The sequence below is a fragment of the Nicotiana tabacum genome, chromosome 19 (assembly GCF_000715075.1).
Source record: "Nicotiana tabacum cultivar K326 chromosome 19, ASM71507v2, whole genome shotgun sequence".
Lineage (NCBI taxonomy): Eukaryota > Viridiplantae > Streptophyta > Magnoliopsida > Solanales > Solanaceae > Nicotiana > Nicotiana tabacum.
In genome coordinates, this window is record NC_134098.1 from 79,788,315 (window position 1) to 79,803,221 (window position 14,907).

The window sequence follows — 14,907 nt, forward strand, 5'->3', positions numbered from 1 at the left end:
GTCGCGAGTATCTCACCCGGAATCACCTTGCAATCATTGTAGAACCCTCTGTTATACCTCCTAAGGAGGATATAGTCAATCTGAGTTTTCGCCATCGCATTTTGAAAAGTAACCAAATGCCCCTCCCTCTTCCAAAAGCTAGAGTTCGCAATCACCAACCCAAAAGCCTTAGCGAAGTCCAACAACGATGTACCTTCTCTGTTCCTCTCCCCAAAACCGAAGCCTCCGTGCACCTCGCCATACCCACTTGCGGTCGACCCAATATGCCCATTGAAATCCCCCATATGAATAACTTCTCAGCAAGCGAAACTTGGCGCACAATCTCATCTAACCCCTCCCAGAAGCTCCGTTTAACCTCCTCATCTAGGCATACATGCGGCGCATAGGAGCTAATGACATTTAGGGTGCACTCTCCAACCACTAACTTAATAATCATTAATCTATCATTCAGTCATATAACCTCAACCACAGACTCTCTAAGTTCTCTATCCACCAAGATGCCTACTCTATTCTTACCTTTATGGACTCCTGAGTACCAAAGTTTATACCCGTCTGCATCCCTCGCTCTCGACCCTACCCACCTTGTCTCTTGGACACACACTATATTGACCCTCATCTTCTGAAGGATCTTCGCCAACTCTATAAACTTACCCGTCAATGTACCTATGTTCCATGTAGGGCTGCTTATCAGGCGGATTGGGCAGTTAACTACTCTTAACGGTTTGGCTTAACGGTTATCGGCTTTTAAATGTATTAATCCGCTAGCCACCCGATAAGATATCGAGCGGATTGGTATCGGTTTAGCTCTTATTGGGCGGTTTATCGGCCTAATGCAATCTATATTGCGTGCATTAATTATTTGATGACCGCCTAGCATACAAATTCAGAATAGTAAATTACACATTGAGTCCAGACATACATGTCTGTTAACGCCTACATAAGAATGATGTAGTGTGTCATGTGTTGTAGAGTGAAAAAAGCAGAACACATTGTAGGATACATTACATCCCAAAGAAAACTACAATGAGTCTAGACATACATGTCTGTTAACGCCTACCATTAAATCCCAAAGCAGACTACATTACATGAGTCTAGACATACATATGTCTGTTAACACCTAGCATATTAATTCAGAATAGAAAATTCCAGTCTATATTCAAAGTGAGTCCAGAATACATATTTCAAAATGATTAATCCATAAGTGAGCAGTCTACACAGAAATGTTTGGCATGCAGCTAACGCCTAACAATGCTTGAATTTCTGCAGCTTCAAAGTTCAAACAACAACTTCAAATTTCTAACTTAAACTCTCAACCAGGCATTTCACGCTATATTATTAACCATACAAACAGCACCGAGCAAAAGGCAGTTATGTATATAAATAGGGATGGATTATAAGCAGTAAACAATTTGCAGGAAACGCAAATGCGCTCTTTCCCCAGAACATAATTCAAGACAGTACTATCGTCAATATTGTGGGATAAAAGTTGTGGCACAACACTACTGTTCTTCTATTAAACATAGACAACATGCATTAGTTTAAAAAAATAAAAGCTGAACCATAGATAGCAGATTAAACAATCTTGTTGTAGGGTGGGAGAATAAGCTAAGCTAATAGCTGGAAGAAGTGGAAGGGTTTTTGATATTTAATATATATATATATATATATATATATATATATATATATATATATATATATATATTCTTAACGGGTTAACGGATTATCCGTTAAAAAATTTGAATAATTCGCCCCCAAACCGATAAGCCGTTAATAAAAAAAATTTAATTCGTTCCCCGTCCGTTAAACCGTTAACCCGATACCAATAAGCCATTAAGCTTCGGTTTCGGTTCGGTTTTTTATTTCGGTTCGATTTTGAACACCCCTAGTTCCATGACCCAATTCTTAACCTACAGACACCCTTGTTCCCTTTACCTCCCTTGCCTCTCCCCCCAAACCCTGCCCTACCTCCCTCCCCACCTCCCGTTCCCCCCGAGAACATGACCTCACTCGACCATCCTAGCCCACAGCCACTATACTTACGTCATAGTAAGGGGAATCACTATCACACATAAGGCAACATCTCAAACCAGAAGAAGACAAGTTGCAACTACAAGCACACTAATACGGTGAATAAACTAATACAAACTAAGATGATAACAATTTAACTTACACAACAAAGAAAAACTGGAAAACGGGAGGTACCAACTCTTGCGAGTAGAACCTTGGAATTATCTTTGATAAAAGGGTAAAAGGCAGCTGACCCAATATTAACAAATAGCAAATTCTAAGCAAGAATAATAGAACCCGAAGTCACAACGAGTTTCGAGAAAGGTGTTGTCCATAGCAGCTATGTTTTGGAAGTTCTCGCCCGCTTCGCCCGAGGCTCGTTGGAAAATTATCTCAGCCGCCGCCACCGCCGCTAGGCTAGGTTAGTGCGCCAAAAAATAGAGGGACATAGGGTGGAAGAGACGAGGTATAGGGGGAGAAAGAAAGGAGAAGAAGAAATGGAAAACAAAAAAGAGGGGAGGGAGGGGAGTAACGGGGAAGAAGAAGAAAGCAAGAGAGAGAGAGAGAGAGGAAAAGAAGACAGGGGAGGGGTGGGTGGTGGTGGGGTGAAAGGAACAGAGAAGGGAAATAGAGGAAAAGAGGAGAGAGAGATCAGAGAGAGAAGAGAGATGGGAAATCAGTATTTTCTATTCAGAATAATCTTCCATCTATTACAATTCACGACTTACCAAGAGAATATCATTATCCTTTAAAACAAACTAAAAAAAGTGTGACACATAAATGGAATCAAAAGAGTTAAATTTCCTGTAATTTACAATAATTTGTTTTTAGAGAAGATAGTTGAATAAGACAGGCGTTTCAAGTACAAAATAAATTACACAACCAAATGAGGTACTCCAATATTTGGAGATTCAAATAAAGATTTAACTATAAATTTTATATGTGACTTATATTAATTAATATATTTATATATATACTACATTAAAATCACGAAAGCCCCCTTAGCGAAATGTCGTTCGCCTTTTTTACTCATTAAAAATAGGTTTTACTTGGACAAAATTATAATTTAAATTATTTTCTTAATATTCCGGACTTCAGAGTCAACTAAATTTTTGATTATTGTTAATCAAAACATAAAAAAAGAAATAATTTTTTTTTTGATTATTAAATATTTTCAATTTGAAATAGGTAGAAAGTTCTAAACATTAGGACTTTAAAATCAATAAATTCTTTTCTCAGTTGAATTGTTAACATGTTACACCTTATTGCTATTTATTTTCTTAACAAGAAATTAAGTTGTAGATGGGCTTAAAAATTTTAAGCAGTTTTTAACTTGTGGAAGTGTTTGACAATCAAAAAATGGGCTTAAAAAAAGTTAAAATCTACTTAAAAAAGGCCAAAATTAATAAGTTGAAAAACCCAACTTTTTCTAAATTGGCTTAAAAGCCATATTGCTTTGACCAAGGATATTACATTCTTATCCTTTATAATTTTTCTTAATCCCGAAATTACCCCTAAGTAAAAACCCTACAACATACAATTTTTTTTCTCCATTGTTCAATATTTGTCAATTTCTTGAAGTTCTTAACGTGAAGCAAACAATAGTTTTTTAAATAATGTTTGATACATTCCAATATTTTATAAAAATTATTCTTTTGACTTCTTTTTTTGTTCCATAACATTTAATATTTTTGGTCGTTGAATCCTTCCCTTTTTTTAATTGGTGTAACTATATTATAAAATCAAATCATTCAATGAATTTACGTGTTACCCCTGAATTTGAAGCTATGAACGGAAAGTATAATATTATAGTCATCATCTTCTTTATAATGTTAACAACTTTAAGGATATTTCAGTTATTTTAACAAGAAAAAGTGCTTACCAGCACTTGTTTACCAAACACTTCATCAACTTGTTTTAAGTTTCAGCACTTTTATCCAAACACGTAACTGCTTATTTATAAAATAAGTTCCAGTACTTATAAAGTGCTTTTAAGCACTTAACTTAAAAGTCACTTTTTTTAAAGACAATCCAAACGGGCCCTAAGTTGTTCAAACTAAACCAGACAAAGTTAAGAAAATAACTTGTGAAATTGAAGTAATGAAGTACTAAAATTGAAATAAATATTAAGTTAGATATATTGATTGAAACTGAGAACTTCTATTATGAAGAATTTCTTAATTTATTGATTAATTAGCTAAATATGATCAACAATTATCATTTCAAAAAATTTTAAGCACTTTTTTGTTTAAATTTTATTTTATAGCTCAAAATTACTTTTTAATATAAAATGTATGTAACTCTCAAAAATATTATAGTTATTGAGATAAGATACATGTGCAACGCGTAATTTATTTATAAATATGTAAATAGTGTTTAATCTTTTATTTTTCTGAAACGGGGAGTTTTATTTGCAGCCATTTTATGATTTTTTATTTTATTTCGTATGACGTGTAAACGAGCCATTGGTTAATGTCGTCTGTTTTGTTCAACTGTAAGATAGTCTACGGTTAAAAACCCGGATCCCCCATTTCACCCTCTTCAGTAAACTCGTACGCCGAGGGAGATCGAGAGATCCGTAATTCGACTTCGCTGCTATCCCCATATAAATATATTCAGATTCATTCTGTTTTTCACACAACGATCTCACTTTTTTTCCGGTTACATTCTGATCGACTAGGTTTCACTTTTTTTTTTTTTTACCTGAATCCTTACAGATCTCTGCTGTAGCTTCAGAATGGCTCAGCCTCTGGTGAAGAAGGACGATGATCGCGATGACGAAAGTATGTTTTTTTTTAATTCCCGTTTCCGCTGTGTTTACGTTGATTAGAGAACGAGCTTAATTTTCTCGGTTGTTTTGAATTTAATTGATTCGATTGTACTTTTGCCTGTGTATAGATCTGCATTTTGGTTTAGATTCTAAATTAGCGTTTATTTGGCTAAGTGAATCTGAAAAAAATTACGGTCGATTTCTTATGAATCAGCTTTTGCTACTAGCTGTTTTTTTCCCAACTTTCTTTTCATAACTACTTCTCCGTTGTGCAATGTGTATTTCAGTCATATATCGCTATTAGGAATATTTAGTGGTGTAGTGTGTGTAACTGTGTAGTGGAATGATGTCGGGAAAGTTAATTTGCTCAGATTATTATTGTTTAGTTTTACACTGTAGAAATGATCAGTTTCTGCCTAGATCTAGGTACATTAGGATTGAATGTGTATTTAGTGGTGAAATGGCATTTTCATGTTGAATTTCTATGACAAAACAGTGGACTATTCCCCATTTCTGGGGATTGAGAAGGGTGCTGTTCTTCAGGAAGCTAGGGTTTTCAATGATCCTCAACTGGATGCACGGAGATGCTCACAGGTATGTTGTTTTGGTCTTCTTTTTTTTAAAAAAATTCTGACATGCAAAAGTAAATTAACTTCATTTCTGTTTTGTGGCATTTTAAATTGGTTGGACTTGAGTTTTATTTTTGGGTGCTTTTTGGGTGTTTCAGGTCATTACAAAGCTTCTGTATCTTCTGAATCAGGGAGAGTCGTTTACAAAGGTTAGCTCTGAAGCTATTAGTTTTAGCAGTAAATCATCGTTCCATTTTTTTGCAAATTGTACAATGAAACATCACAAATTAAATGCCAAAACCGCCATTTAAAGAGGTGAAAGAAAACAAGGAAGAAATAGAGAGATGTGTGACGTCAGCTATCAGAGTATAACATTATATTTTATGAGAAAAAGTAAAATTCGAAGATAAGGATCATATATGATAAGTGACTCAGTGACAAGCATAGTTTACTGTTTTTGCACGATGAAGGGCATTATCTTTCATGAATTCTACTCAACTTTGTACTTCAGGGAACAATTTTTGTTTTCTCTGGATTTATGTGGCCATACATAGAATTGGTATTAGCTGATTATGTCTCTTGTCTGTAGATCATATCATCTGTTATTTACCTTATCAAAAAATAAAATCATAAAATGGATAATATCACTTGCTAATGCCTGTCTACTTAAGAGTGAAAGAATAGTTCTCAATAATGCAATACATATAGACATATAGTAACGTATGATAGTTTTTTTCCAGTTAAATGATTGTTTCTGTACTTTTCCTTAGACATCCAGTCTGTTATCATCTTGAACTATTTTCACAGTGTGCAATGAGCTTCTCTAGACACTGTCTAGCAGTTAAAAAAAATTGGAATTCATACATTTGGCTAGTCAAAAGAGAATTTTTATACATAGTAAAGTTAATTAGTCAAATTGGATTGAAAACCTACTAAAAAAAAACTGACCAATATGTGCAACAGATCAAAGAGAGGTTCCCTCCCTTGAAGTATTTCCCTTTCTTTACTTTGTTTTAGTGTCCATATTTTAGAACCATACCCATTTCAGTGCTGTGCAATGTTTCTTTTTTATTATTACTGGAGCCATTTGCTAGTTGTGTAAATTCCTGTTTTTGTAGATATTTCTGTCACGTCCATGCTATGGCTCTTGAACAGTTCTCTTTATCCCCTCTTAAATTTACAAACTGAAGCAATCTAAATATTCTTGTCTTCTCTACAGTACAGAGATCTTTTTACGTCACTTTGATGACATTTCTTGTCTTTTCTACAGTACAGATATCTTTTTACGTCACTTTGATGACTCTCTCTCTCTCTCTCTGTCTCTCTTCCGGTGAGACTTCCACTTAAGTTGTTTTAATTTGTAGGCTGAGGCTACAGGAGTCTTCTTTGCTGTCACAAAACTCTTTCAGTCAAAGGATATTGGTCTCAGGAGAATGGTGTACCTGATAATTAAAGAGCTTTCTCCCTCCGCAGACGAGGTTAGAGGCAAAGCGTTTTCTTCTTTTGTTTTTGTAAGGTTCCACTGATTCTCTGAATGAAAATAACATTTGATTTCTTTTCCTCTAAAAGGTCATCATTGTTACGAGCTCTCTTATGAAGGACATGAATAGCAGAACTGATATGTATCGGGCAAATGCTATTCGTGTCCTTTGTCGAATCACGGATGGGACACTTCTCACCCAAATAGAGAGATACTTGAAACAAGCCATTGTTGACAAAAACCCTGTTGTTGCAAGTGCTGCTCTTGTGAGTGGAATCCATTTGCTTCAGGTAAGGTTTCAATAACCCTTTTTCATGTTTTGCTTGTTTGGTGGTATCTTCCTAACTCTCCTTGGCCTATGTTTCTTTTCAACAGACAAATCCAGAAATTGTGAAAAGATGGAGCAATGAGGTACAGGAAGCTGTTCAATCAAGGGCAGCTCTTGTTCAGTTCCATGCACTGGCCCTGCTGCACCAGGTATGTGTGATATCTGCTATTTAACTAACCAATTTTGCTTTGAATTATTATCTATATCATAAATTTTTCTTTGTTTACACAATCATAACGAGTAAGTCTCATAATTAAAGAATTGAAATAGTACTAGTTCTCATATATACTGATTTGATTTTATGTTCTTAAATCTTAAAATATTTGGCGGGTGCCCTTTCTTTCAATGCTCGGGTGTAGTGGTGGCAAAATGGATAAAAGAAAACAGTTATCCACCCATAATATCCATTAAAATATGGGTTGGATAATGAACTATTTAAAAACGGGTCAAATATGGATAAGAACCATATTATCCACTTGAAAAATGGATAACCAATGGATAACTAATAGGTTTAACTTTTATATTTGTAAAGCCTCAAATTGAGGGTTCCTCAAGTTTGGGAGATTAGGAATTCTCCCAAAAGTGATCATATTCAAAAAGTCATGGATAATATGGTTATCCATATTATCCGCCGGTTAACATGGGTCGGGTCAGATAATTTATCCGTTTTTGTATTACACGTCTTCGACCCGTCCCATAACTGACCCGCCCCGCCCGTTTGCCACCCCTACTCAGGTGTTAACATGTTTTGATCTCCGGTTTCCTACCACCTTCTAAAGTCGTTTTTTCATATTCTACTGTTCATTAAAATCTCGGCTGTATTGTTTCTTCCTTTTAGTTTTTTGGTTCTTTCAATGTTGTGAAGGTAAAAGTGATAGATCACATGACAGGTTATGTTTCCCTAGGTCTTAACATCAAGATTTGTTCAGCTGATATGATTTTCTTCCTGCATTTGCAGATTCGACAAAATGACCGTTTAGCTGTTAGCAAGCTAGTTACCAGTTTGACAAAAGGGAGTGTCCGCTCACCTCTAGCTCAATGCCTTTTGATCCGTTATACTAGTCAGGTGCCCTTTTTTTCCCTTTTTCTTCCAGTTTTGGCATTAATTTAGTTATGTGATCGGGCTTTTGCCAACCGGAAAGATACCCTAATTCTGGATTATTTATTGCCAATTTGAATTCACATCTCTTCAGGTTATAAGAGAATCTGGCATTAGCCAAACAGGAGATCGTCCATTCTATGACTATTTAGAGAGTTGCCTTCGTCACAAAGCTGAAATGGTTATTTTTGAAGCAGCCAGGGCAATCACAGAGCTTAGTGGCGTGACTAGTCGAGAATTAACTCCTGCTATTACTGTTCTACAGCTCTTTTTGAGCTCTTCTAAGCCAGTTCTTAGGTTTGCTGCTGTCCGCACTTTGAATAAGGTGATTCATCTTAGTATAATTTCATTGGTCTACTAGTTTTATTACGAATGATTAATTTGGTAATTGTGGTTCATGAATAATTATTGAGTTGCTTAGTCGAATGGCACACATTACAATTTTTCCACACCAGGATAACCCTATCTTTGTTATTGTAAACAAACATTGGAATCTAATTCTCTCTGATATTGATTTTTATGCGACTAACAAGTAGGACTGCCTGGTTACAGTATTGACCTTCTTAACATTTGTAACTGAAAAGCTTAATTTGTTCAGGAAAAAAGAGAAAAGCTTAATCTGTTATAGTACCAACTGCTTTTGGTTTCTGCTGATGCAGCACAAGTATTAATTGTTGAACCATGTGCAGGTGGCAATGACACATCCTATGGCTGTGACAAATTGCAACATTGATATGGAGAGCTTGATTTCTGATCAAAATAGGAGCATTGCAACTTTGGCCATCACAACTCTACTCAAGACCGGGAATGAATCAAGCGTTGATCGTCTAATGAAGCAGATTACTAACTTCATGTCGGACATTGCTGATGAGTTTAAGATAGTGGTGGTGGAAGCGATTAGATCATTGTGTTTGAAATTCCCCCTTAAGTATAGATCTTTGTGAGTAATCATGGACTTCTCTTAGAAACCTGGATATCAATATACATATGTATGCAAAACAAAACTAGGGGGTTGTGGCTGGGGATACAACTTTTTTTTCTTTCTTTTTTACAATCACTTAATATGGATATTTATGTTTTTTAAATAATAACAGGATGAATTTCTTGAGCAATATTTTGAGGGAAGAAGGTGGATTTGAGTACAAGAAGGCTATTGTTGATTCAATTGTGATCCTGATTAGAGATATCCCAGATGCCAAAGAAGGTGGGCTGCTTCACTTGTGTGAATTCATTGAGGACTGTGAATTCACGTATCTTTCTACGCAGGTTAGTTTCCTCTCCTCTTTTCTTGCTAATATCATGGTTTTCTTGTCTATCTACATTATTTCATTGTAATTTTGGTTTTCATTTGGTTTATGAGATGCTGTTTTATTTATTTCTCACCTCAATTTGTCCATAGATACTACATTTTCTTGGAAATGAAGGACCTAAGACCTCTGACCCCAGTAAGTACATACGATACATATATAATCGGGTGATACTTGAAAATGCAACAGTTCGGGCCAGTGCAGTGAGCACCTTAGCGAAGTTTGGTGCCTTGGTTGATTCATTAAAGGTAGAATTGTTCTGGTTTTAGTTTGTATCATGACTGAATGTTATATTTTGATTTTAAAACTGTTTCTTTAATATGCTGCAGCCTCGTATATTTGTGCTGTTGAAACGTTGTCTGTTTGACAGTGATGATGAGGTTAGTCCTGAGATTTCATGTCTTCTAGTTATTGCTATGCTTTATTACTGTGTTAATGATTACTTTATCCTTTTCCATTCTTGTTAGTCAGGTCAACCATTCGTTTGTGAAATTTAGGCCTCTGTATATATGAGAAATCACGTGCTTTCCAAAAGTATAACTGTTTCCAATTTAAAAAAAAGGAAGTAAAAGAAAGAACCAAAGATTCCATATTTCATTTTGTTCATTCATGGTGTTGGGATTGCAGAACTCGTTTGGCATTTACTCATAAGAATTTCTTTTCGCGATAGAAATGGTTGAGCCTTCAGCCAGCCTTCTGAAACCCCCGAACCCCATCTTTTTGTTTTTTCTATGTAAACTAAAAAGAAACAATTCCTAGTTTTTACTGTGTAACTAAGCTGTCTATTCCTTTGTGGCAAGCAACTTGCACTTTAATTGCATGGACTAGTTTTTTGCAACCTACATATGTGAGATAACAACAACAATAACAACCCAGTAAAATCCTACTAATGGGGTCTGGGGAGGGTAGTGTGTACGTAGACCTTACCCCTACTCCGAAGAAGTAGAGAGGCTGTTTCCGAAAGTTCCTCGGCTCAAGAAAACAAAAGGACAAAGGAGACAATATTAGTATCACCACAACAATTATAGTAAAAATAAGAACACCATGAAATCCAGAAGAAAGATGCGAAGCAAAAGAGATAGCTAGTAAATAGGCCCTGCACTGAAAAGCGAAATAGTAAGACACAACATTGCCACTAGCTATCTTAGACAAAAACCCTACCTGGCTAGTCCCACAATGGTACAAAGTAAGGCAAGACTCAACTACCTCCTAACCTACATATGTGAGAAATCATCTGAAATGATCTGCATCTCCTTGCTCATCAGAAACACCGTTTTTTCACGAATGAGGTTTTAAAACTTCCATCAGCTTCTTCATTTCCTGTCTTTATAACTCGGGTAAATGAATCAAATAGTTCTCTATAGTCTTCAATGATTGCGACATGTGTTTTTGTGTTATAATCTCTTTCGGTTATCTTACAATTGTTGCAATCTTTTGGCAGGTTCGTGACCGTGCAACACTTTACTTGAATACCCTTGGAGGTGATGGTGCAGTTGTTGAAACTGATGAAGAGGTGAAAGAGTTCCTTTTTGGTTCACTCGGTGTCCCTCTAACCAATCTGGAAACAAGTTTGAAGAACTATGTATGTAGCTTCTCTATCTTGCAATCTCTAGTTCTTTTTGCATTTGTTATCTGATGTTTCTTTTTGCATTTGATAACTGATGTTTTTGCTTTAATGGTGGCAGGAACCCTCGGAGGAGCCATTTGACATTCATTCTGTACCTAAGGAAGTCAAATCTCAACCCTTGTCAGAGAAGAAAGCACCCGGTAAAAAGCCAACCGGTTTGGCTGCTCCTCCTGTGGCTTCCACTTCCACTGTTGATGCGTATGAAAGGTTACTGTCCTCTATTCCAGAATTTGCCAGTTATGGAAAGCTTTTCAAGGTTCGTATTTTGAGATTCATCATCATTTATTTTCTATGGTGATTTCTTTTGCACTTATTTAAGCTAGTCATTTTTTCCATGTATGATCAGTCATCTGCACCAGTGGAGCTTACAGAAGCTGAAACAGAATATGCAGTTAACGTTGTCAAGCACATTTTTGACAATCATATCGTGTTCCAGTACAACTGCACCAACACTATTCCTGAGCAATTGCTGGAGAATGTATTAAACTTTTATTTGGAGGCATTTCTTGCATTCTAATTTCACCTGATCATCATTGTGAAGTGTTGTTTGCCTGCTGCCAGGTCACTGTTATAGTAGATGCTTCTGAAGCAGAGGAATTTTCTGAAGTAGCATCCAAACCTCTCAAGTCCCTGCCATATGATACCCCAGGGCAAACATTTGTGGCTTTCGAGAAACCAGAAGGAGTCCCTGCTGTTGGGAAATTCTCAAACACGTTGAGGTTCATTGTTAAAGAGGTATATTTCTCCTGAATTATTTTGGAAACAAATCTGGATGGAATCTCTATGTCTATGACTTTGAGGTATACCGCCATGTTACTTGTGTGAAGCATCTTGACTAAGCCATCTCATTTCCGTGATAATAGCTGCATCCCAAAAAGTTGTGTAATTATCCTCCAAAAGCTGAACTTTAAGAACTAATTTTTAACCTCTAATTTTGGACCCTGTTCTTCTAAACTATATAATTCAGCTGCAGTGTTAATTCCAGACCCAACCAAACTAAACAACAGGCAGAGGGAATGACTTGTTAACAAATCTTTTGCAGCCTTACCTCCCAAAGGGAAAAAAAACTGATTCTTTTCTTTCCATCTGTAAACGGTTCTGATTCTGAAATGTAGTGCCTTTTAACTTGCCTCATATGTTTGTACAATCCATCTTTCTGTCAATGCACTGTGATGATTCTCTGGTGATTCACCAGGTTGATCCATCTACTGGTGAGGCTGAAGACGATGGTGTCGAAGACGAATACCAGCTAGAAGACCTTGAGGTTGTTTCAGCAGATTATGTGCTAAAAGTAGGAGTATCCAACTTTAGGAATGCCTGGGAGAGTTTGGGACCAGATTGTGAAAAGGTAGATGAATATGGTCTTGGACCAAGGGAAAGCCTGGCTGAAGCTGTAAATACAGTCATTGACCTACTTGGCATGCAACCTTGCGAGGTTTGTCTTATGGTTTTACTCAACTCAGTCTCAACATTTCTGTTAGAACTCTATAAAATAGGGCATACTTTATAGCTTACCTCATTCATATTTGGTCAAACATTTTCCTAACTACTATGCGTATTTCTGTCTGTGGAAGCTAACTGTTCTATGATTTTTTTCCAGGGCACTGAGGTGGTCCCAAGCAATTCAAGATCGCACACATGTTTATTATCTGGTGTTTACATTGGTGGTGTAAAGGTTCTTGTTCGGTTGTCATTTGGAGTCGATGGGCCAAAGGAGGTTGCAATGAAACTGGCTGTTAGGTCAGAAGATATATCTGTCAGTGATGCAATTCATGAAATTGTTGCAAGTGGCTAAACTTTGTTAGATGGGCTGAAGACTAGTAGTCCTCGTCATGGCAAAACGGAAAGCTATTTTTTCTTTTTCTTTTGTGTACTTAGTAAACTTGGTCTGTCAGAAGTGCGAGACATTTTTCAAGGAGTCAGTCCGCTTAGGGAATTCGACCACTAAAATTGTCTTTTCCTTCCTTTTTTTTTGATGCATTTTTCGTTTGTTTAAAGCAAAGAGTCGATAGTCTAGTAGTTACCCAAACCTGCTCCGTATATTTTGCATATTGTCAAAGTGATCTTTCAGGTACTTCGTGATTGTTGTATTCATTCTAAATTTTGCGATCAAGATAGTTCATTCTTAGTGATTGTACAAGTAATACTAAGACTGGCACTATTTTGGTTTGAATTCACAGTTTCTCACATAATTGCACAGGAAAGGCTTAACGATCGCAAGCAAGTGAATAAATTACTAAATGAGATCACCTATTGCTGTAAAGACGGCCACTATATTAGGGGCAATGTCACACGAAATATATTTGCATAAAACTAACCACTTGCCATTCGCTTTACTGAAAAGAAAGATAAATAGGGTGCCGTACAGAAAATCATGAATTAAGAAATAGAAATTTTCATTTCCATTTAGCATAAAATCTTTGATCACTCCACAGCAACATTCTTTTCAAAGGCACGGTAACATTTCTTTCTTTGAGATGCAAATGTCTAGGCACAATCCTGTTTCTAAGGCTGAAAGCAAAGTACTGAGGTAACAGTTTCAGTTCCTGGATATCCCTCCTCATCTCTTCAACCAAATACACATATTTTGGCCACAAGTTGTGTTCAATGCTGTAACCAAATATAGCAGGAAATCTAGCACAAAATTTAGCTGATTCTTCATAGGAAAACCCAATACCCTGCAAAAATCTAACCTTTTCTTCCAATTTATCCACTCGGGTATTTAGAAGATGAGCATTTAAGGTTGTTGGCAAGTTCAGATTTCCAATGTCTAGTTCTTTAAGATAAATCAGTGTTGGTCTCAAACAGAAGGGGACATTGGATTCAAGAATTTGAGGGCATCTAAGAATTAAACCTCGAGTGTCTTCTGGGGTTGCAGCCAAATCAAATTTGAAGAATTCAAATACAGATTCAACATGGGCAGGACTAAATACAGGTAAAAATACTTGGTTACAAACAAGAGCTATTCTTGATATATCAGCTTCGGAAAATCCTTGGGAATTTAGGAGGTTCACAATTGATAAAATCTGGGAAAGGGATTCCGGGGATGGGTTTTTGTAGGTTTTGTTTCCTGGCTTGATAATGCCGAGGGATTTTAGATAACGGAGATTTTCACGATGAGAAGTGCGAAACCTTAGTAGGAAAGGAGGGTTTGGAGATGAAGAAAAAGGGATATTTGTGGCAGAAATGAAGAAGCAGATTTTTGTATTTGGGATAGAAGAGCAAAGAAACATAGCTTCTTTCCTTCTGTCTTTGGTTCTTTAGCCACATTTATCTACATTGTCTATTTGACATGTGGCTCCATATATACGTAAACGTTAGTTATGACAATACGAGTAGTACTTAACAGTTTTTTTATTATTAAAATGGTGAAATAATGCATTTTGACATATTGCTCAATAGTCCACTTATTTTTTACTTCTTAAAAGGAAAGGAACAAATATTTCGGAGAAAATGACATAGGGAGTAACAAATATGTTTTTTTTTTTTTTTATTCGCTAAAATAGAGAGTAAAGATAAATTTCACCTGTAATATCTAGTAGAAGGAAAGAAGAGTTTTAATAAAGTTTCTTTCAACTAATTAATCTATGTTTTATTATTCTTCCAAGGAATTCTCCTCGACCTTGTACCATTCTAATCCCCCAAAAGTAAAAATCTTGGGTTCTAATCGTATTCTAGGTTGCATTGCACCAATTTTGCCCTTATACATATACACTTGCA

General features: G+C 36.2%; 1 protein-coding gene and 1 non-coding gene across 3 annotated transcripts; one reads left to right on the top strand and one right to left on the bottom strand.

Annotated features, from left to right (window-relative positions):
• Nucleotides 1-4,519: 4,519 nt before the first annotated feature.
• On the top strand, nucleotides 4,520-13,360 carry LOC107760598 (coatomer subunit gamma). 2 transcript variants are annotated; one of them, XM_075238060.1, is made up of 19 exons: nucleotides 4,520-4,585; nucleotides 4,725-4,790; nucleotides 5,274-5,371; nucleotides 5,505-5,555; nucleotides 6,711-6,824; nucleotides 6,916-7,116; nucleotides 7,202-7,303; nucleotides 8,113-8,220; nucleotides 8,348-8,578; nucleotides 8,943-9,193; nucleotides 9,348-9,519; nucleotides 9,653-9,808; nucleotides 9,890-9,940; nucleotides 11,002-11,142; nucleotides 11,246-11,443; nucleotides 11,534-11,665; nucleotides 11,749-11,922; nucleotides 12,383-12,622; nucleotides 12,788-13,360. In XM_075238060.1, the coding sequence occupies exons 2-19, from the start codon at nucleotides 4,745-4,747 to the stop codon at nucleotides 12,980-12,982; spliced, it is 2,661 nt and encodes an 886-aa protein (XP_075094161.1). In that variant the 5' UTR covers nucleotides 4,520-4,585; nucleotides 4,725-4,744; the 3' UTR covers nucleotides 12,983-13,360. The 2 variants fall into 2 exon arrangements, with proteins under 2 accessions (XP_075094161.1, XP_075094160.1); XM_075238059.1 differs by lacking the exon at nucleotides 4,520-4,585 and having other exon boundaries at nucleotides 4,608-4,790.
• Nucleotides 13,361-13,440: 80 nt separating this feature from the next.
• On the bottom strand, nucleotides 13,441-14,493 carry LOC107760589 (transcription termination factor MTEF1, chloroplastic; the record flags this gene model as incomplete). Its single annotated transcript, XR_012703138.1, has 1 exon — nucleotides 13,441-14,493. It is a non-coding gene; the product is annotated as a transcription termination factor MTEF1, chloroplastic (transcript).
• Between the last annotated feature and the right edge of the window lie 414 nt (nucleotides 14,494-14,907).